The sequence below is a fragment of the Larimichthys crocea genome, chromosome XII (assembly GCF_000972845.2).
Source record: "Larimichthys crocea isolate SSNF chromosome XII, L_crocea_2.0, whole genome shotgun sequence".
NCBI classification, from domain to species: Eukaryota; Metazoa; Chordata; class Actinopteri; family Sciaenidae; genus Larimichthys; species Larimichthys crocea.
Genome location: NC_040022.1, coordinates 7361216 through 7382824, shown reverse-complemented (window position 1 = coordinate 7382824; position 21609 = coordinate 7361216). Strand labels below are relative to the sequence as shown.

At 39.2% G+C, this 21609-nt stretch overlaps 2 protein-coding genes across 6 annotated transcripts in view; both read left to right on the top strand.

The window, feature by feature from the left end:
* Positions 1–28: 28 nt before the first annotated feature.
* Positions 29–4589, top strand: LOC113747134 (homeodomain-interacting protein kinase 1-like). Of its 2 annotated transcripts, none has more exons than XM_027285674.1 (9): positions 29–142; positions 1600–1790; positions 1890–2081; positions 2210–2391; positions 2509–2632; positions 2720–2839; positions 2930–3022; positions 3138–3307; positions 3414–4589. In XM_027285674.1, the coding sequence occupies exons 1-9, from the start codon at positions 97–99 to the stop codon at positions 4000–4002; spliced, it is 1707 nt and encodes a 568-aa protein (XP_027141475.1). In that variant the 5' UTR covers positions 29–96; the 3' UTR covers positions 4003–4589. The 2 variants fall into 2 exon arrangements, with proteins under 2 accessions (XP_027141475.1, XP_027141476.1); XM_027285675.1 differs by lacking the exon at positions 29–142 and adding an exon at positions 1302–1353.
* Positions 4590–6399: 1810 nt separating this feature from the next.
* znf385c (zinc finger protein 385C) overlaps positions 6400–21609 on the top strand; it is a 136392-nt gene continuing 121182 nt past the window's right edge. For 2 of the 4 annotated variants that reach the window (XM_027285790.1, XM_019258649.2), the window contains exon 1: positions 20542–20648. The gene's annotated coding sequence lies outside the window, so the exon portion shown is untranslated. Of the gene's footprint in view, positions 6531–20541; positions 20649–21609 lie in introns of those variants that run through there. The other 2 variants (XM_027285788.1, XM_027285789.1) reach the window with 2 other exon arrangements.

Genomic DNA, 21609 nt, shown 5'->3' with positions numbered 1-21609 from the left:
AGACAAGAGTTGTTTGGGGACAGAATTTGAAAACGTCCAAGTTTGAAGGAACCTTTTCAATCTTAAAATCCTTAACTATGAAGATCTGACTGAAAAATGTCAAATCTCAGTTCTCAGGCCTCAGATGCCTCTGATGCATCAGGTAAGAAGGCTTAACACCCAGAATGCTGCTTAAATATAATATGGGACAGAGCAGCTCTCACATGCTGTACAAGGAGTTTTGGATTTTTGTAAATACAGTTTATAATATATCATTATTACTCAAGGCCAGTGTTGGTTAGGACAGTACTTTTATCTTCAGATCCAGTGGGCTAGTTTGTGTACAGGAAGTGGGAGAGAAGGCCAAACAGCATAAAACATTTTTGGAACAAATGTTAGCTATTGGAAACCAGAAAAATACATTATAATTAGAACTTTTTGGATTGCAACATGGGTTTGTTTTATCCAACCTTGCACATTTATCATACTGTATGTCATCCCAAACCATATCTAAGTCACCTGGTACTAACCTTTCTAATAATAGCCTCATGGGAACATAACACTCAGACCATTAACCATTATTGTAACTTTAGTGTTCAACATTTTGGGAAATAAGCAGTTTGCTTTCTTCCTGGCATAAGATAAAAAGATGGATGTCTGTGTCTGTGTGTTCAGTACAAAGCTGGAATCAGGACATGGTTAGTGTAGGTTAGGTTATCATAAAGACTGGGAGTAGGTTAAAACAGTTAGCTCAAACTCTGACAAAAGATAAAAATTATGCATATCAACACCTAAAATTTAAGTGTCAATGCTGCTATATGTACAGGACATACACAGAACTGAAATAGCGTTTCCCTCAAATCCCTGGTGCAAACAGCAATAAACATGAAATATAAAATATAAAAAATATATACAAGTGAGATGTCAGTGTCCAGGGTTTGTGTGGGCAGAGGGCAGAGAAGGAAGGAGGGGAGAGCTGGGAGGGAATTCAGCATCCTGACGGCCTGGTGGATGAAACTTAAAGAAATCACTTAAATTATTAACATGTTGGATTTGGTTTGTTGAACACAAACAAATAGATAAAAGACAACAACAATTCTGTAATATTCTGCAGTGTTCAAATCTGTTATGACAACAGGTTCTATATCACTAAGTGTTTGCTGGATTGTGGTGGTCATTCCACCCTGAACACTGAGAGAGAGACACCCTTGAGACAATAGTTGTTTGTAGACATTTATACATTCTGAATTCCACATTTGACGGCTCTTCTCAACCATAAATCCTAAATTGTGAAGATCTGACTTGTTACTGTGAAAAAATGTAAAATGTAACTGTGGCCCAACTGCCAGACCTTAGATGCCTCTGATCCATCAGGTGAGAAGACTTAACACCCTAAATTGGACATGGTGCTGAATGTATCAGCTTTGAAAACACAGAGGACACAAATTTGCTGTACAAATACAGTTTCAGTCTCACCCATTTTAAATATATATTATTTAAAAATCAGCAGTATTTGAGTGTGTGTGGTAGTAGTTGAGTTGTGTGGACTAAATGACCCTCACAGACAGAACACCTGAACTTCATATATTTTCTCTCCATGTTCACTGTTTTTCCTCACAGTCACACCGATGGCGCCTGCGGTCGAGGCAGGTCACATTCTATCCAGCAGCACTTCCAGTTACTCTGTTCTGGAGTTCATCGGTGAAGGCTGCTTTGGTAGAGTGGCCAGGTGTCAAAAGCTGGAGACAAAAGAGGTAGTAGCGGTCAAGATCCTCAAAGACATTCATGACATTGAGGGCACAGAGAAAGAGGTATGACTTTGAACTCCCTTTGATTCTTATGACATACATTTCCTTTCTGCAACCTCCATCACAATATGCACTGTTTCATGTCTCCTCTCTTCTTTCCAGCTGTCGATGTTAGAACACATCAGTGTCCTGAATCCAGACCACACTAACGTTGTGAAGTTCTTTGAGTGGTTTGATCATATGGGACAGACCTGTCTAGCATTTGAGATGCTGGATGGGAGTCTCTATGATCTGCTCCAAGAACGAAGCTTGAATCCACTGTCCGTGAAAGAAGTCCGACCAATTGCACAGCAGGTATGCATCATTAAAAAATGGAACCAACTATCTATTGTTCCTATAAATGAAGAAACCCCTACCCTAACCTAACCCTTACACAACAACACTAAATCCCAAACTTGTCCTTTCTTGTTTTGTCTTTGCAGCTGTTGGTCACTTTGGATGCCCTCAAAGGTCTTGGTGTCCTGCATACTGACATTAAACCTGACAACATCATGTTAGTCAACAAGCAGGACCAGCCCTTCAGGATAAAACTCATAGACTTCGGTGAAGCAATTTCAGTTGCTGATGTCCAGCCTGGGTTGGTGATTCAGCCAATAGGTTACAGGTATCTTCATCTGTTAATCTAGCAGAGTTTGAGTAATTTGTTCTAAATATCCACATTGTTCTCTCTCTCCTTAAAGCTTGCCAACAGATTTCTCATCTTTTTGTCTTCCCTCTTCAGGGCTCCAGAGGTTGCTCTTGGCCTGCCCTTTACTGAGGCTGTTGATGTGTGGGGAGTTGGCTGTGTCCTGGCCTACCTCTACCTCGCAGATGACCTTTTCCCTTTCGTCTGTGTATATCAGATGGTAAGTCAGCTACCTCAGACAAACGTCCACAGGGAAATGACGACTTTATGCAGTTTGTTAACTGATGTGATTATGTTTTGTCTGCAGATGAAGCGCATTGTTGAAGTTCTCGGTCAACCAGAGGACCACCTGCTTTGTGCAGGGAAATATACAGAGTACTTCTTCTGTCAGGAGGAAGCTGCTGATGGTCCAGCATGGAGGCTGATGGTAGAGTAGCCATGTTCTTTGTTTGAGTTGATTAAAACATTTTATTTTAATTCTTTTAAAGTCGTTCTTATACATATTGTCTTCCTTCAGACACCAGATGAATTCGCAGAAGCCAATGATCTGATACTACAAGAAGAAAACAGTGATGCTGACCTGCCCAGCTCTCTGGATGACCTAGTTAATGTAGGTACTCTCTGCTGTGTTGTATGAGTAAAGACTAAATCAGTTTATCATTCATTCATCAATCTCAAAGAGGAAGGGGCTGAATCAACTAAACTGAATCTGTTTCCACATGCAGGTCTATCCAAGAGAGAACGCTGATGAATTTGAGGACAGGACGGCTTTTATAGACCTCCTGAAACAGCTGCTGCATCTTGTTGGGGATCAGAGAATCTCTCCCCATCAGGCTCTGCAGCACAGTTTCATTGCTATGTCCCACCTGACTGAGCACCCTTGCAGCAGTGACTAGTAAGTGACCATGCGTCTGCTAGTAAATATCTCATGTATGTGGATGGACAGATGGCTTTATTAATTGATTGACTGATTCACTAATTGTCTTTTGTACCTTATCTAGTCTGTTCACCTCCCAGACTCTGATGAGTTTTTGCCCAATGGAGGACAGGATGAACACCACTGCAGCCACCACAGGGTCATCTTCAGACGAAGATCCAGCTGCCCGGTCTGAGGAAGAACTGTCTAATGCCATCTACGACATAGAGCCATCTGACTGCTCTTCTGATGAAGGAATAGCTGATGTCACCTATGTCACAGAGTCATCTGACTGCTCTTCTGATGAAGGAATATCTGATGTCACCTATGACATAGAGCCATCTAACCGGTCTTCTGATGGACATTCTCCCCCCAATGACGATCTAGCACACTGGTCCTTTCATAGAGTTCGGCCTCCATTCCTAAAAGATGAAGATCCAGCTGCCAGGTCTTCTGATGGACATTCTCTCTCCAGTGATGTTGATCTAGCTCACTGGTCTTTTCAGAGAGTTCAGCCTCCATGGTTAAAAGGTGAAGATCCAGCTGCCACGTCTTCTGATGGCACTAAAACACCAGACCGCACTGCTGCAGCCTCAGCCTCCTCTGGTCTAAACCTCTTCAGCCGAGTTGCAACAACCTTTAGTTGCTGCTGCCACCCTACTGTGGAAGACTGATTCACATGGACATTTATTAGTGTGTATTTTTTTAAATATACTTTTTGATTTCTAATCACACCTGTGACCGGTCTTCTGATGAAGGACTATCTAATTTTACTAATGACAAAGAGCCATCTGATCAGGGTCTGGATCAGAATCTGGTCTTCTGATGAAGGACATTTTTTAGTAGTTGTTTTTTTGTTTGCAGTGGTGTCTCCATTTATTACATAACACACAATCATTTATCATCATTTTATACTCTTCTGAATATTTGCTCTGTAATTATACTTCATTCATTTTGAATTCATATTTTGCTAATAATATAATAAGTGCTTATACATTTCAGGCACCATCTTAGCTTATTTACTTAATTCTTCAGTATTCTCATTGACATGTTCATTCTTTAGGTAAATGATAGTAATTGATTACAGAACAAAATTATGTGAGTGAGACAGTCCCAATACTCACCGCTTTTTTTGACAGCATGGTGTTAATTTACTCGATCATATATCGGACCTGATATGAATGGACTCACAGTAAACACGTAGACTGCACACATTTCAAAATGGGTTCATTTTTATACAAATAGAAGCGGATAAAATCATTTGAAAGGTGCTCAAATAATAATAATAATAATGTCATTTGACTGTATGGGTTTGTCATTCTTATTGGGCGGGTCGCAGATGACCCAATTTTGAAGTACACACACAGTTTACTTTGACTCATTCAGTGTGAGTGAGTGCAGCTGCCAAGCTCAAATCAAAATTAAGCTGAAGTAAACTGCTTCACTGATGTAAGAAACATAAAAGTCTTCATAGATGAATTATTACTTCAAACTGATTTGCCCTCATTGCAGGTAACAGTTGTAAGCACTTCAGCAGAAGAAAAAAATAGATTCCTCCAGTGGTAAAAATGTCTAGTTTTTAGCAATGAAAAAGCAGATCTCAGAGAAAAGTCAGAAACAATACTAATGCTCTGTCTCAATTTGGATACTCCGCTAATTCTGGCTTGTCATGTTTTCTCAATAGACCTCACAGTAGCCATTATGACATGCAATATTAGGGTCAAAGGAGGTGTTTCTAGTGATACTAATTAAGGTTTGCTTCCATTTCGTGCTGCAGAGACTTTCCAGTGAGCCTACGTGCACAACAGCAGCACCCTGACCCTGTTAGATCTGAATGGAACACAACCTTAATTAGTATCATTGACAACACCTGTGTTTATCTACTATTTCACATCAAAATGGCTGCTGTGAAAAAGGTCTATTCGAGCGCTGCCATTGTGCACCCCCTGAAAAAGATCTTCACCAAATTAACTACCAAAATATAATTATAAAAGATATGTACAACTTTCATTTGTGTTTTTTGTGTTCACCGCAACAACGTCAGTTCAAGCAGTTTTCTCGGCTGCCATTTTCACAATGCCAGGGTCAGTCCCCTCCACTACATGGCCAAAATATCAACCATTGGGGCCAAGAAGTGAAGCCCAGCAGTTGCACCGTGCACCATCCGGTATATTACATTTTGCAATAATTGACAAAGTTGATGTACTTATGGACTCAAAAAAGCATGTATAAGTATGGAAGTACATGAATTGAAACACAGTATAAGTCTCTACAGCCATGCTAGTGGTGCTGTGAGGATATACATTGGCACAGTGGTGCTTTCAGCGAAATGCTAATGTCAGCACGCTATTACAAGCCCCAGGAAGAGGCTGCCAGGCTTTGGAGCCTATTTGACATAGTGGCCTATGTAATGATAGTAATGGTGTCTGCCATGTAATGCACACTGGCCAAAATGTACATTTTCCCATAAGCTTACATTGTAAAAGCAGTGGTTGTAAAAAGTTTTTTTTTTTTTTTGGGTATCACTCACAACCTCTGTGAGGTTTTTTACTATCCGAATGTGATCAGTCCAGTCCAGTAACATATGGAAAGTCTAGAAGAACCACTTTATACCCATTCAAGTTAGCGGAGGGTTAAATTGGACGTTTGTGGCTTGGCGATCCTATGTAATTTTATGCCCACGTTTTTGGCTTCATGCACCACTGAGTAGCTTCCATGAGAATGTACAGAGCCCCTTCTCCAGTGCTGTATCCAGTTCCCATTATGCATCCATGGTTATATTCAATGATAATTCTAAGGTGCTGATATTAAGCAGGTATGATGTTCACCACATTATCTTTGTAGTTTAACATGCTGGCATGCTAACTTTCACTAATGTTATGACTGTGGTCATATTTGTTTGTTTGTGTGCCCTGTGTTTTGTTTACCAATTTCATATGTAAATAGGGATGTGCCACCCCCAGGACATGATTTGTGGAGTCATTTCAGGCCCTAGCCGTGATTGGGTGCAGCTGCAAACCACCTGAGATATAAAGTGCCAAGATGGCAGCTGTCAGGTGGACAACCAACACTTCCCTATCCTCCTCCTCTCCCAACCGGCCACATGTCCTTCTGTGAAATCCTTAGTACTAGATTGCCAGTTTTTGTTTGGAAAGTAGGGGTGGACTGATCTTGTTTTCTCCTGTTTTCATTAGTTAGGAAGGTAAGTCCATTGTCATTTGATTTCTAGAGAGAATTGTTTTGGTTGTTGTTTTGGCCTTGGTCCACCCTGAAGTTGAACCTTAGTTGTGGTTATTTGATCCCTGAGTTGTGTAAAAAAAATCATTTTCTTTTGTGTACAAACTTGTTGTACATGGCTATTTGGGACTCGGGGAAGATTGGGACCCTTTCAAGTTACACTCTAGGCACCCCTAGACTGGGGCGTAACACTAATTAGCACAGTAGTTTAGTAGTACAGTTTAGTTGAGGATGATGGGATTAGTTTTATTTTGAAATAATTTACAGCATAAGTAAAAACTTATGAATGATGATGATAAATATTTCAGTCTTGTGTTGGATTGACTGAACACTGATAACATTATTTGTAAGAAAATATTTGTTTTCTTTCTTATCCCTTTAGTCAACTTGTGTGAGTTGTGCTGTTAATCTGCAGTTTGGGTACTGCTGAATTACATAATCTATAGTAATATTGTACTCTAAATATTGATGTATTTTAAGGGATGACAGGACTTTTTTTTACATAAAATTAATCATTCATTCATATAGAGTTAGAAAAAACCTAACACATGTCTAACCTCCTCTGCCCTGTGTGGTCAGACAACATTTATAGTAGTGGACTACAAAGCCCATCACTAGCTCAGTTTCATGGCTACAGACAGCAGTCACACCTGCTAGGCCAGTGTCAGACTAACACACACACAGTTGCTTTCTCCTTGTGTATTCAATGCACATACTCCCTCTCTAGGACAGAGACAATGACAGACACAAATATCTCTTACAATACAATACAGTGAAGCGGTCACCAGGACGGGCATTTCCTCTGGGATTGGTCTACTTGTCAGCCAGCTGCTGGTGTTGTCTGAGAGCTTGCTGTGTTGCTTGTTGGCCTTCTTGTCAAGGCAATAGGACTTCAAAGTCTCTATTCTCATGGTAACAGCAGTGGATCAAGTTACTTTCAGTGACAAGATAGGTGATGACATTTTTATTGTCGTATTGTATTTTGTTATATCACCCGTGCCTTATTTGTAGTTCAAAGCGGTTTTCAAGCTGCTGCTCAGCTTGTTGCGACGTACAGTACTACAAGTCAACAATGTTTTGAGGTTGTGGTCATGTCTTATAATGCTCTTTGACCTCTGCTAGGGCAGTCATGTCTTGGCTACCATCAAAAAGCTAAGAGCATTTCATATAGAACATTCCTTTCTCCATTTTAATGTAATGGTATGTTCCTTTTTAACACCCAGACGCTTCAAAACATGTTGTGCATTTTTGTGGCAACATGAAAGGATTACAGTACAGAAAGGGTGTATCTTTGTTGTTGCACGTCTCCTTTGATTGAGGATGTCGTTGTCTCAAGTGGACTTGGTGGTGTCAGTGCCAGAGTCGAGATTTACTCAGCCTATTTCATGCTTTATTATTGAGCAGATAAAAGAGGCGCTCCTTTTTTGCTGTCTGGGGTTTTGTCTGCTCCTTACAGTTCTGTCTCATCCCTTTACCCTGCTTTCCTTTTGACAGAAGTGTCTGCTAGATTATAAGTATAGAAACTCAGGAATGAACTCCCAATAAGTTCTTCATCAGGATCTTTGATGTCCCACTCGCAGATTGTTCAGCTCTTTCACCGAGTCTGTGCTGTTTATGTTTTAGTCCATAAAACATTATACTACAATCATTATAGCTGTGTGTAGTGGTTTGGTTTGGACATAAATGTGTCCTTCTGTCCTCCTTCCTCTGTCTCTGCCACTGACTGCAGTTTGTGTCATTCTGATCCTGTTATTAATCCATGTTGAGTTGCTGTTGAGATGGAAGGTTGACTGAATGAATTCAAGTGAACTCAAATGTCACATTTCACATTGGCCAAGACAGCAGTTGTTAATTGTTAGTAGTGGTTATATCAAGTCTTAGTTCATTTATATAACTTGAACATGAAACTATGAGTTGATCCATTGAACAAGAGAATCAACTATTTTGATGATTAGTTAATGGTTTGAGAATTAATATTTTTCACTGCTTTCTCACATTTAATGGATCAAATAATTGATTTAATTAATCAGTAGTCACACTTTATTACGTAAAAATTAATTCCAGCTTTTTCTGCTTTTCTCATTTTTGGGTAATTGTATTGGTTATTAAATATGTTTGGGTTTTGGACTGATGGTTGGAAAAAAACAAAAAAAACCCCACAAAAATTAAGACATTAGTTCAGGTTTTAGGAACACGAATGAGATGATTCGATATATTTACTTACTAAATGATTAACTGGAAAAATACCTGTTAGTTACTCACAGTAACTGTGGATGAGTTCATCAACTGAAAGTGTGAGGAAAACAGTGTGTATAACTGTGTGTGACAGCTGGGACAGTCATTATTCTTAAGGCAAAGCCAGGGGCAATTTTCATTGGCTTAAACAATTGCGCGCACACACAAGAGAAACCCAAAAGCATTTGACTATATCAGGCTATCCTCGAGGTCGGTGCTGAGGGTATTGTTTATGCCATGAAAACCTCACTAGTATAAAGCAGTTAAGGGGTAGACATGCCAGGTCTGTTATTTCCTATACCAACTTTTAAAATAAGAAGAATGAGAAAAGTAAATAGTTGACTACGGCAGCCTGAAAAGTGTTTCAGAAAATGATGCATCTGACAGATGGAAATGAAAATAGCATGAGGAGGCACAGAGGAGAGGGCACAAAAAGGAAAATAATGTTGATCATAGAAGGGAGAATGAGGAGAAGGCTATGAATACCTTTTTATAAGAGTTTTGAAAAGTGGGAGGTTTAATTAGAGAGGAGGAGCAGCAGCATATGTCCTGAGGGAAGAATACTAGCTTATGAAAGTGAAGTCATTCATCATCTGTAACCTTGCCAGGACACCACAGACTCCCAGAAATCTGATGTAAACAGAGAAAGACGACAACAACAGAACGGTCTCATCGGCCGCTTGATAAACAGTTACAATCCCCAAGCAGGCCTGTGAAACCTAGAATACGCCTTGTTTCTGTGTACCGGTTGGAGCCAGAGATAAGTAGAGGGCTCATATAGCATAAAAAGATTTCTACAGATTTATGAGGCTCTGGCACAGCGAGGTATTGATCCCTTTCCCCCATCTGAGCCAGCCAAAGGAAAGTGGAGGCTACTGGAAACCTCAGAGTGGTTTACTTACATTTTATATTTTGGGTATGTAGCTTGTGCTCATTTCCAGAATGACTTACTGTAACTGGAGAATAAGAGATTACTAGAATTACTGTTAGAAAGAGAAACAGAGGGTCAAATCAGCAATGTCAAGAGTGGAACTGTAGAAAACTGGAGGAAATACTGGTGGCAGTTTATCCTCAAAAACAGGACATTATATCTGGAAAGATTTATTGTCATTGAGCTTTTAACGTGTCATTTTCAGTCATTTGAGCGACACAGATAAAGTCCCATTCATTTCTACTATATGTGTGTTCACAGAAGCAGCAACAGATCTCACCGGGGATGAGTGTAAAAAGGTTGTTTTTTTCAAAATTTGGATTTATGTGAACTGTTTACCTAAAAGCTAAACACCTCCACTGGATAGCAGTGTTCCAGTTATAGTTTAGCACAAGAAAAACACAAAATCAGAAGTGTGAGTAATGGATTAAACAGTGTTTATCTGAACTACAGTTGTGGCTGTGTTCCAACATGCTAAGTCTACCTAATTAGTATGCAAAAGTTTGCAGCGTGGTTTGTTTGTTGGTTCTCCACATGGTAGATTTGTGTCTGTTTCCTCTAACATTGATTGGATATTTAAAAATAGCAGAAAACAGAAATAAATCATGTCAAAATAACTATCCTACCAACCAGCATTGACCATAGGTCCTGTCCTATGTTGGACTCATCCGTCCAACCTCAACCTCCTCCATATGTGGACATTTTTCTCTCTGTTGTGTTTGTCCTGCTTCATTATTGCCCTCTGCTGGTACTTGTTTTAACCCAAACAATAATCTTTTCCTGTAACCAACCAAGACTGTTTACATGTAAGCTGCAGACTTAAAGATGTCCAGTTAGTTAACTGGCTTACTGCAGCAACATAAACCTGAGTTACTTACATGGCAAAGGAGCATTTAGCAATAGCTAACTTTTAGGGCTACATATTAGGCTGAAAGATCCCTGTGCACCATTTTTCATCATATTTTGTTTTTTCATAGTTTATTTATTTCATTATGTTGAACAGGAGTAATCAGCCAGTTACCCATACTAACCGTTTTCCTTATGCAGCTTAGTAGTTTAGCTCAATATTATCCATCAGCCATCAAATGGATATTAAAGAGCCATCCTAAGAGTCATCCTGAAAAAATAAAACATCAGCCTTTTCAGCCAACTAACGTTAACTTAATTAACTAACTAAAATTCATCAAATCTGCTAGCCACAGTTTATTTTTTTATTTGATCTTTACTGACTCACAAGTCAACCACTGATCACCACATAACCACACACATTTTGAACCAATTGTTTGAAGAAATTTCCATTGTCATCCTCGTCATCACCAACCACAAAAACAGCTAGCAGCAACACCAGCAAAATAACAAATAGAGCCATCGATCACACTGCAGGTCATGGGCTGCAGCTTTGCCTAATAGAGGCACTACATTAACTGGTGGCGAGTTTTGACAGATCCAATTAGAATGAGCTCCATACCTCTGCCACTGCCCTGGCCTCCAAGCAACCCTCACACAAGCAACTGTATGGTAGCATGCCATCCACACCATTCTGGCTCTTTCATAGTCTCACTAGTCTCTTCGGTATAGTGCATCATAACGAGATGTAACAGCAATTAGCAACATTGTTCAAGAATCTTTGCTCCTCCTGTTTTTCTTGGCTTTAGATATTCTTATAAAACTAATCATACAGTATATTACTAGAAAACCCATGTTTCCACGCTGAATACTTTTCATGCTGCCACCACACCCCCTTTTTTCCGCATCCCTCAAAATGTCTATTCCTGTCTTTGGTAAAGCTGCTTTTCTCTCGTCTAACCACAAATGTCCAAATGATAGGTTTTGTGTCTAAGGAGAAAAGGGAGTCATGCTTCACAAGACGGAGCACAGCAAAACATCTGACTCCTGCCAAGAAGAGGAAACAAAGCGCGCTCATTTTTGCAAAATCTATTCTTTTGTCCTCATCCGAGGCCTGCTTTCTTTGTGTACCCTTCACACTCCCTCCAGCCGCAGTCCTCCCTCTCAATTATTCCTGAGAAACAACGTACTTGTCAGTCTTTTCCCTTTCAATAGCTAATGGTCTATCTATCCCCCTCTGCCCAACAGTCAAGCCAATTAATTTGATCAAGCTGTTGAAAATCATTTTCAGTCGCAGCAGGAGGGCAGTGCCAGACTGACAGCGTTGACTCACTATATCCATTGTTAAGAGAAAAACAACACTGAGTAAACCAAGGTAAATTAGCGTGAATAGATCCAGAAGTAATTTTATATGCGGACCATTCAATTATGTTATTTCTGCTTTATCACAATGTGTGCACATGTACGTGTACTTTTGCAGTCATATTCAGTGCAAAACGTGTAGTTTAGCTGTAGCAGTGGCATAAATTAATATGTCTTGTTGGTGTGAATACTACAGCAAAAATGAGACCACCAGAAATTATGTTTTCAGTCTATAGCATGGCCTTGACACTTGTGATGTGGTATACGTCAAAGACAGTTTATCTATTTTCAGTCGTCACCATCCCTGTGTTTGTTACATTTGTTGCTTGTAGAATTTTTTTTTCTTCTTTTTACTTTTTCAAAAGGAACAACGGCTGCAAGCACATTGAAAGATGATGAGTTGTCCAAATACTGTTGAACGAGAAGTGTGCATGAATGATTTTTTTCTTTTTTTTTCGCTTATGTGAGCTATCACACCCTTCATGCAGGCCTTTGATGTAGCTCTCCATTGTCTTGTGGAGCTGCAGGAAATTGAAAGGGAAGATCAGGGTGTTAGTGACGGGGAAGAAGAGGTGGAGGACGGGAGCGACGCTCAGCAGTCAGGGTTTTCTGGGACATGGCACACGGAAATGAACTAGCCTTGCATGACCTGCTGCAGCCCGCGCTCAAAATGTGAGGGCAGAGACGCAAAAACAGTTGTGTTTCAGAAAAGAAAAGAAAAAAGATAAAATAAGTGATTTTTTTTTAAAATCTTTTAAATTCACTAAAAATACTAAAATCCAGGATTAATATTTCTGTAGCATCCTTCCAAGCCCACGCTGCCTCTCACCTGTCTCACCACTGCATATAATTCAGAGAAAACACTAAACCTCTGGAGAATTACACAAAACACACTCACTCAGCCTTAAAAGAGCATTTGTCCCTCGAGTGTTTAACAAAAAGTTAAGTTTTAATGGAAGAAAAATTTGATTTGAAGCTTTCTGTGGCTTAAAGCAGGGTGAGAAGCTTTTTTTTCTTTCTCTGTCATTCTCCTCAACACTGTAAGTGCTTTCTCCGTGTCTGTCAATGAACGCACACTTTCCCCATATTTTCTCCCGTGCTTATAAATCATAATGATGGTACGAACAGACTGTTTCAGGCTGGGGAGTACAAAGTGGTTTTAGGCAAGGTTAATAAATCCATTTCTGCTCTTTTGTGAGAACTGGAAAGTGGAATTAACATTTTATTTCAACAAGGCTGTTGCATATTTTTGTGAATATATTTGAATATTTTAACTACATTTTAAGACGTGATTAATAGAACTTTACTTGTCCATTAGAGGTATCAGAGATTACAAGTCACACAGTGTTCCTCCTATTGTTATAGGTAATATATCTATATAATATATTTCATTAGTTTATATGATGAATTATAATTAATAATGCTTCCTTTCTTGAAAACAAGCTTTTAATCACAACATTTATAGGTATTTATAATGAGCAGGCTAATCCCTACAGTGATGGCAGCAATTTCATTTGAATTTATCTATCTGAGATATTCCCTCATGAGTCTAGGTTGTTTAAATGGAGAACAAGATGGAGATGAATACAGAGGATAATGGCAGCAGTCCGTTATATCAAAATGACAGATAAGCAATGAAGGAGCGCTGTTCATTTTCCCCCACTTTTTTGCTCAGGTAGTGTAGAGGAAGAGGTGGGAAGTGTGATGTGCAACGTGGCAGGTCAGACCCAGGAAAGTGGGTTTGCTCTGGCGGGAAATGGCTATTTACGTAGCTGAAAATGGAGTGGGCCTTTTTGACATTTTCATAGCCCTGCAGGCAAGAGTAACCTTCAGCAGAAAACAGAACGATTAAAGTAACGGGAGGGGGAGATGGAAGGGGAGAGGCAGAGCGAGAGGTGGGGCAGAAAGCAGGGGATGTGATTGCATGAGAGAGTTAAAAATGATTGGAGTTGGGGAGAAGTGATGGGGATGGAAGAAAATAAAGATGGGCAGAAATAGACAAAAATGATTTGGAGGTCATGCTGGAGGTGGGAGAGGAGAATCACTGCCTTACACAGACTGACAGGTAGAAATATATGGAATAAGGGAGGGTAATGCTGGACAACAAAATACTTACATCTAAACTACAAGAATAAAGTTCAATAAACAACATATTTCAGTATTTTCCTTTACACCTTGTTGCACCTCTTAAATATCGCTATCCAACCATGTAAATCATTCAGCCTTGACACATCTGCACTGATGTGACATGACAGAGAAATTATGCATGTAAAAATCATAATGGCCACGTACAACAGCTCAAGTTAATATTTCAGTCTTCAATAAACTTGACATGATAATGTGCATCATAAAGTGTCCTCAGCCCTGTTATTGTCTAGTGTGAGTGAGCAACTGAATACAACCAGGTATCTCCATCAATTACTCGTGTCACACTTTGTTACCTCGATTTTCAATCACAGATGCAGTCAGGGTTTGCATATTTCTGTGGCACAAACCAAAAATGAAGAAATGAAAAAATAATAAAAGCATTTCAGATACAGTATTTTACTACATAAAAGCAATTTCGGTTATATTGACTTTAGTGAACCAGATGCATTTGCCGTACATTCTTATACCCTCTCAGTTGTACAAGCATGTCCGGCATCGAAGAAAAGAAGAAGAAGCTACTCAAAACTGTTCACAAAACAGAAAGTACAGCTGAGGCTAATGGGAATGTCATTAGATATGCAGGTATTTGCTCATGAACTAAAACACTAATTGGTGTACATTTTGCTATATGTCAGATAAGTGGCATTTTGCATTCATCTAGGGACCATGAATATCTGTACAAAATTCCATTGAAATCCAAAGAGGTGGACTGACCGTCTGACAGACCGACATCTCTAGAGTCATGCTGCTAGAATGGCCCAAAAAAAGCAGGATAACACCCAGGGCATGTTGCTTGTCCATCAAAGGACCACTGCATAGACGAACCAATTCAAACCTACACAGGCAGTTGGACCTGCATGTCTTGGGATGAAAATCCAGGCTCACACTCACAATAATTGTGTAAAATGGTTTGAATTGCAATTACAGACAGCCTGTGGGTAGATCTCTATCTCCCACACCTTTCCTCTCCTGATAATTGTGTGAATCACCTAGTTTCCTGATGAAAATGTTACTACGTTGCTAGGAGAACTTATCAGGTGATTATCAGACAGAATTTAGGGGAAACTGTGGGAGAAAATTAATGATTTCAATGTGGCTGTAGGAAAAGAGGACTGATTATATCAGTAGATGCAGCTAATAGACCCTGATTATGAGCAGCTTCATTTCCTAAAAATGACGAGCCACGAGTGGTGCTAGAATATATTATTTTTCTTTCTTTGGTGGCATAACAATGTGACCTTAATGAGAAACTTGGACACAAATGTATTTAATTTATCTATGCATTTTTTTCCCATAAATCTGTCCCACTGTCTCTGTCGTGTAATTAAGTGAAGCTGCGGGTTCATGAGCTATGTTTGTTTCATTACTTTTGAATAGGCCAAGATGTGCTGATATGGGTGAGAATGAGATATCAATACATCGTCTATTACTCTAGTCTTTATTCATTTTATTCTACAATACACTGCTTGCTCCTCATTCACTATCTTTCCAAAGCTATCCAGGGATTAAAATCATTTTAACGTGATGATCATTAGGTGATCCACTCACTCCCGTTAAGGCCCAAAACTCTGGTTTAGATTTGCAATATATGAAATATCAAGAATGATTGTTTCCTGTTTTATTAAAATAACTAAACTTGTTAAAATCTTGTTGAAAATGTATGTAATCATAGACCTTAAGATGGAGTGAAAAGACAAACATTTGAGCCCATATTGTTTTACAGATGGAGTGAAAAGACAAACATTTGAGCCCATATTGTTTTACACGGAATGCTAAAACTTCTAAATGTCTCTTCCTCTGTGCTAGAGAAAGCAACAGAAAAGACACGTGAAGTCGGTCCCCGTGCGTCACTTTGGCAATGAATTCTGTTCTGGCAATCATCTATAATGTAGGTTCAGGAGTAAAAAAGCCTCGGCAAAGTGAAGTGCTTTTCTGGACTCTGATGCCAACACCCAAAAGATGCATTTAAACTGTTATTCTCTGCAGACCTTGTACAAAAGACCATTTTAGAGGTTGCACATAGGAATATTTCACATAAGCTATACATGCCAGAGGGTGAACTTCCTGTTAAACTGACAGTGGTGCAACTCGGCAGCAGACTCCTCTGTGTAAAAGGTGTGGGAATAGACATTTCTGCTTATTAATATGTATAGCTTTTGCTTCTCCGGCCTCCCGGTGGAATAAAAATCTGATAGTGTGTAGTGAGAGTTGCGACGCTTTGTTCCTCTGCTGGTGCTGTGTCTCCCTCACTGGGGAAAATGCCATGAAAGTCACCAGCAGCACTGGGAGGTTAATTGCTGAGTTATAAATCACACAAGACACTTAAGCTATGGGTGCAGTTAGCATATGGCTGCAGTAACTGAAGGTTACGCTTCCATATTGTTTTTGTTTTCCTTCTTTGAATTATATTTTCAATAAAGTTTTCTTAAAAAGCAAAAGACTCTCCTGCAGTGCCATGAGTTTGTCAGTCATCACCATATTAATATCTCTACTCTTGTGATGTGTAAAGGTTTGTAGTGTGCATGTTAATCCAATCAGTGCACATTCTGATTAGTCGTCTAAGTTTTAATCAAGTGACTTCAGTAGAATAGTTTGAGAGATGGTGCTGCAAATTCATCATACATGTGACATTTCAGAAATAATTTTAATAAACTCTCTTGAAATTAAAGGACCAGTGTGTAAGATTTAGTTACATCTAGTGGTGTATCTTGTATCATTATAACTAACAATATGTAAATGTATCCATTTTTATTATGCAGCCCTTCTCTCATATCAAAGCAACAACTTCCCCCTTCCCATACAGTCCTCCATCTTTAGCAGTGATTTTCATTTGGAAACTGTCAGTCACATACGAATCTGTCCCACTGCAGACATCTAGAAAATTGATTGAGCCTAGATGGACGAACAAAGTCTGACTGACAGTGTCTGCGGTGAAGATTATCAAGCAATTTCTCTTCCAGGAAGTCAATAAATGTCTGAGAAAGTGGTAACGCAGTGTCTTCTGAACTGAAACTTGTTTGTTTTTATGTATCTTTGCCTTTTATCCTCTTACCTAAGTTGGTCTCATTAGTTCAAGTCTTTTTTGCCATTAGTGCCTCAATGCTCAGCCAACATAATTAGCTCTATGGTAATCCCACTGGACTCTTCTAATTAGAGCCAATGCCAAGGGCAAGTGACCACAAACCGAATGGGACAGCAGCATGCCCTGATGCAAGTAAACCATAACTCATATTGCAGTGGGTTATGGGATTTGAAGTTGCGTCCCATTTCTTTTTATACGGGGGCACATTACATCCATGACTTATTTCCCAGGAAGCTCAGTGTCATTACACTGCAGCAGCCAGGTATACAACAGTCACATTGGGAAGTTTATAGGTGAAATTCCTTCATTCAGGATTGTATGTGTAAAAAAAAAAAAAAAAAAAAAAGCTCCTTAGAGTAGAATGAAAAGCTAGGACATTTTTATTATGAAGGAGAAGAAAAATCAACCCTTAGACACTGTCAGGAGAAAGCACATAACACAGCGTGAAATGATTTCAGAGTGGACTTTAGTTTAAAGATGCATGTATGAATAAAATGAGCTCTGCAACTTGAGGTTTGCTCATATTCATTTTATGCAAAAATGACAACATAAATTCCTCTTTTACGAGCAACGCGGTGTATATGTACATGCATACAGTGCATTCTGTCTTTTTGTATAATCTCACATAAATTTGCAGCCTTTTTAGAGCCACGTAGCGTGCGGGAGAGAGACATTATTAATGTAACATTTCCATATTCCATTTTTTTCCCCTTCATGCCACTTTGGCTGCACTCATGCTGAAGTTAATCAACTGCCTGAAGTGCCATCGTTCCTTCACCCACTCCCTCCTTTTGTTTTGCTCGTTTCCAACTCCAGTCACTCAAGTCCAGCAAAGGCTCCATTTAAAGATGGGTTTTAAAGTTCACATTGGATGGACACAGCTTGCCACTTTGGTTGCTGTGGAAACCAGGTTGACGCATGGACAGGTTGTTGAGAACAGTGTGAGCGGGAGTTTGAGAGGCTATAGAGGTCTGTCAAGATTTATGGATTTCACTTTACACTTCTACAGACCTAGTGGCAGTTTATCCACCAGTAGAAAGAATATACATTTACATACAGATACAAAGGCATTTAGAGAAATCAGTTTTGGTTTCTATAATAAAGTTATTTACCTTTTTATTCTGATATAAAAATAATGACCGGACATTTTATTTATCTTTAAAGCGTTTAGCAATAGTTGGACCCTTTTGTGAAAATATGTTTATTCAAAGATGTACATTCTATTGTAGTGAATATGAAGCTTAAGCCAGCAGTTGGCTAACGTGGCTCAGCGCCTCTAAAGCTCAAGCATGTTATATATTGTTTGTTTAAGCTGTAGAAAAAGCACCAAATATTTTAAAAAAGCAACAGTTTGCTCGGTGGGCAATGTACTGGACTATTTCTTGGACTGGACGAGTTGCCAGGCAACCAGCCAAGAATTAGCCTGCTACATAATGAAGTGAATTGTTGTTTTTACACTTTGTGCTTTTGTACAATTTAACAAACAAGCTATAATGTGTTAATTATTGCTCTGTAGGGGTGGATGAGTGAACGAGCCAGGCTTGTTGTTTCTCTGTATTTTCCAGTCTTTGTACAAAGCTAGGTTAGCTGGCTGCTGGCTGCAGCTTCATATTTACCATACAGATAAGTAGTATCAGTATTCTCTTAATACTCTTTAAATTTGAGGTTGTTGACTTATAAAGACCACTGGACATAGGTCAGAGTTTACCCACCTCTTAATTTACAACTACAAGCAGTCTATAATCAGCACTGTCAGCACTGAAAGGGCAAGTTGCACCAACAGTGTGCTCTGGAACCTTATGTGAGGCAGGTGCATGCTGATTTGACAGGGTGCAAGGTTTGGACACTGACCAGTCAGATAACTCTTAAGGCTCTGAATCTGGCGAACATCCTGCCCTTTGGTTATTACCATGGGCTTTGCATGAAGAGGAGCTTAGTAACTAAACAGTAAAATTAGCAGTAAAATAAGATGAAGGAGCCATGCTTCTGTCACGTTTCATTTTTCAGAGGCTGAAATGATAAAAAAACAACAACAAAAAAACTTCTTAATCAGAGGTGGTAACTGTCGTTACTGGGGACAGACGATGGTGTTGTGTTTCATCTACCGTGGTCCCCATGTTCTTGACTGTGGGTTATTTTTATTATCACTGCTTGTTTGAGTGCCAGCACATTTGCATGAAGAAGGACATATCTAGTGCTCATAAATAGGCGAGGCAAGGGTATCCATCACCTTACTGGTGACAACCTGTTTTTTTGCATTTCCATCAGTTAGTCATGCTACTGTAAAGAGGCCTGGCCAGCACACTATAATCAGGGCAATTGGTCATGTCAGATCAAAATCAGTAGGGAAGCCAGTAGGAAAATAGAATTTAATGGAACAAATGAACTATAAAAAGGCCCTATAACCAGTGAGTATTTAAATCACATCATCAGCAAAGTTTGCATATGAAGCAATATTTTTCTTGGATGAAGAGAACAAGGCTGGCACTGTTGGGATGTTTATTGTTCCTGCAGAAACTATTTTGGAATCTGGGAAACCGTTCAAATCTGCAAGAATAAACACCTCATTGAGTAGACTATACAATGTCTGTCACATTACATTTTACCAGTTTGAAGGCAGATAAACAAGCCACTGCAATATGGAGGCGAATATTATGATGCCAATAGTTATTGCGAGGTGTGAATAAGAAACACAATTAATTAGTGGACTGATTTGTGTTCTTAGAAGTTATTATAAGTTCTTATGAAACTAATTAACACTAACTAAAAATAATCATGTCTCAGGTTTTTTTTTTAGCTTGTTATATGTATTGCCACATATTAGTGAAGTCAAGTTACAAGTGTAAACGCACAAATCCACATGAAAGCGTGTTTTAATCTACTTTGAGTGTAGATACGTTCATAACATTTATTTATTTGTATTTAACTGTTGGAGCTACAGCAGCGGGTCAGTGTGAAGAGACCAGCATTTAAAAAGAGCGAAGACATCTGGCCGTGTATTTCAAAATAAAATACCGATTGGTTTATGTCTCATGGGGTATAAAAATAAATTAGACAATCAAAATGGAACAGGGCTAGACATCATTTAAATGTTAAGATATGATGTAAATTTTATTTTAACACGTCTTCTTATAGTTCTTGTACCACAGGCTCACAGATGGTTTGTTGTCTTTAATGCTAAACATAGATTACAATGTACAAGAGTAGCTCAAAACGCTTTAAAGTCTTCGTTTCATCTTAAAATGTTCATTTAAATTCACAGCTGTGGTGTCTCAGCTGCTGCTCTACCGCTCCAAGCACATGTGTGCCTTTATTTTTAAAAGTCACTTCCTGCCTCTGTTTGCATAAGTGTGTCTGACTTGTCAAAACCGCTGCACTGGACAGCTCTGCTTTTTTGCGTTGGCAGCCAGTCTGTACCAATCTGTTTCTGTTGCTGGGCACGGACGAGCACCAGGAAAGTCGGAAACGGAACGGGACCGGTAAGACAAAGCGCTTTCCTATCTTGTTGTATCGTGACACACGTGAGGAGGAGTGCTGTCTCTTCAAAAGTTTGGATTTGGCTTTAATTGATCTGGATGCGAGTTTCAGGTGTACCGTTTTTGCTCCTGTTCTGGAAGATTGGGGTGAATTAAACGTGGTGTTGTAAAGTTTTATTTCACTCATCGCTTTTGCTGGCTTGCTGGATTAACTGCGCGCCTGGTTTTGATGAAGAAAGAAAGAAATTCTACGCAGGTTGTGCGTAATTGCGCATTAGAGGCACCAGCCGTCTAATCCCCCACCTCCTTCTCCACACTTGTCATCCCGTAGAAATAAAAACACTTTGAACTGTTCTGTGAGTGATAAATAAAGATATACACGTGATAAACTGATGAATAAATTCAAATCAAACCACAAAAACTGCGACGTTTGGAAAAAATACAAAGCTGATTTGGGTTTTTTTCTTTTAGGACCTTGTTTGTGAATTTTAACCAACACTGATATAGGATATTTTCAAACAACTATTGAAGTTACTCATATTGTACTCAGCTGCTGGCCACTTCACTCAGGTACTCCATCCTCTTCTGTACCCAACACTCTTCCATGCGCATTAATAATCTTACTTAATACTGTTTTCCACTGAAAATTGTCAATACCTCCCGTCCCGATGCACTTTCTGCTCTCCAGTGCAGCCTATTGATATTGCATTTTGTGTATTCATAGCAAATCAAATATTCACTCCACAGTTAAATATACTATACCTAAATATCGAACCTTTAAAGTCACCTTATAAGACTTTGTGGTGATTCTGTCACATTTGATAGCAGAAAATGGTGTTCTGGACATTATATCACTTCAAGTGTTTATATAACGCTATGTCCTATTATGAGTGACTGGACATTCAAGGTTCATTCCCTTCTGAAGTGGGAAATGCATGCATGATCCTGGGGCTGTACTGTAGGA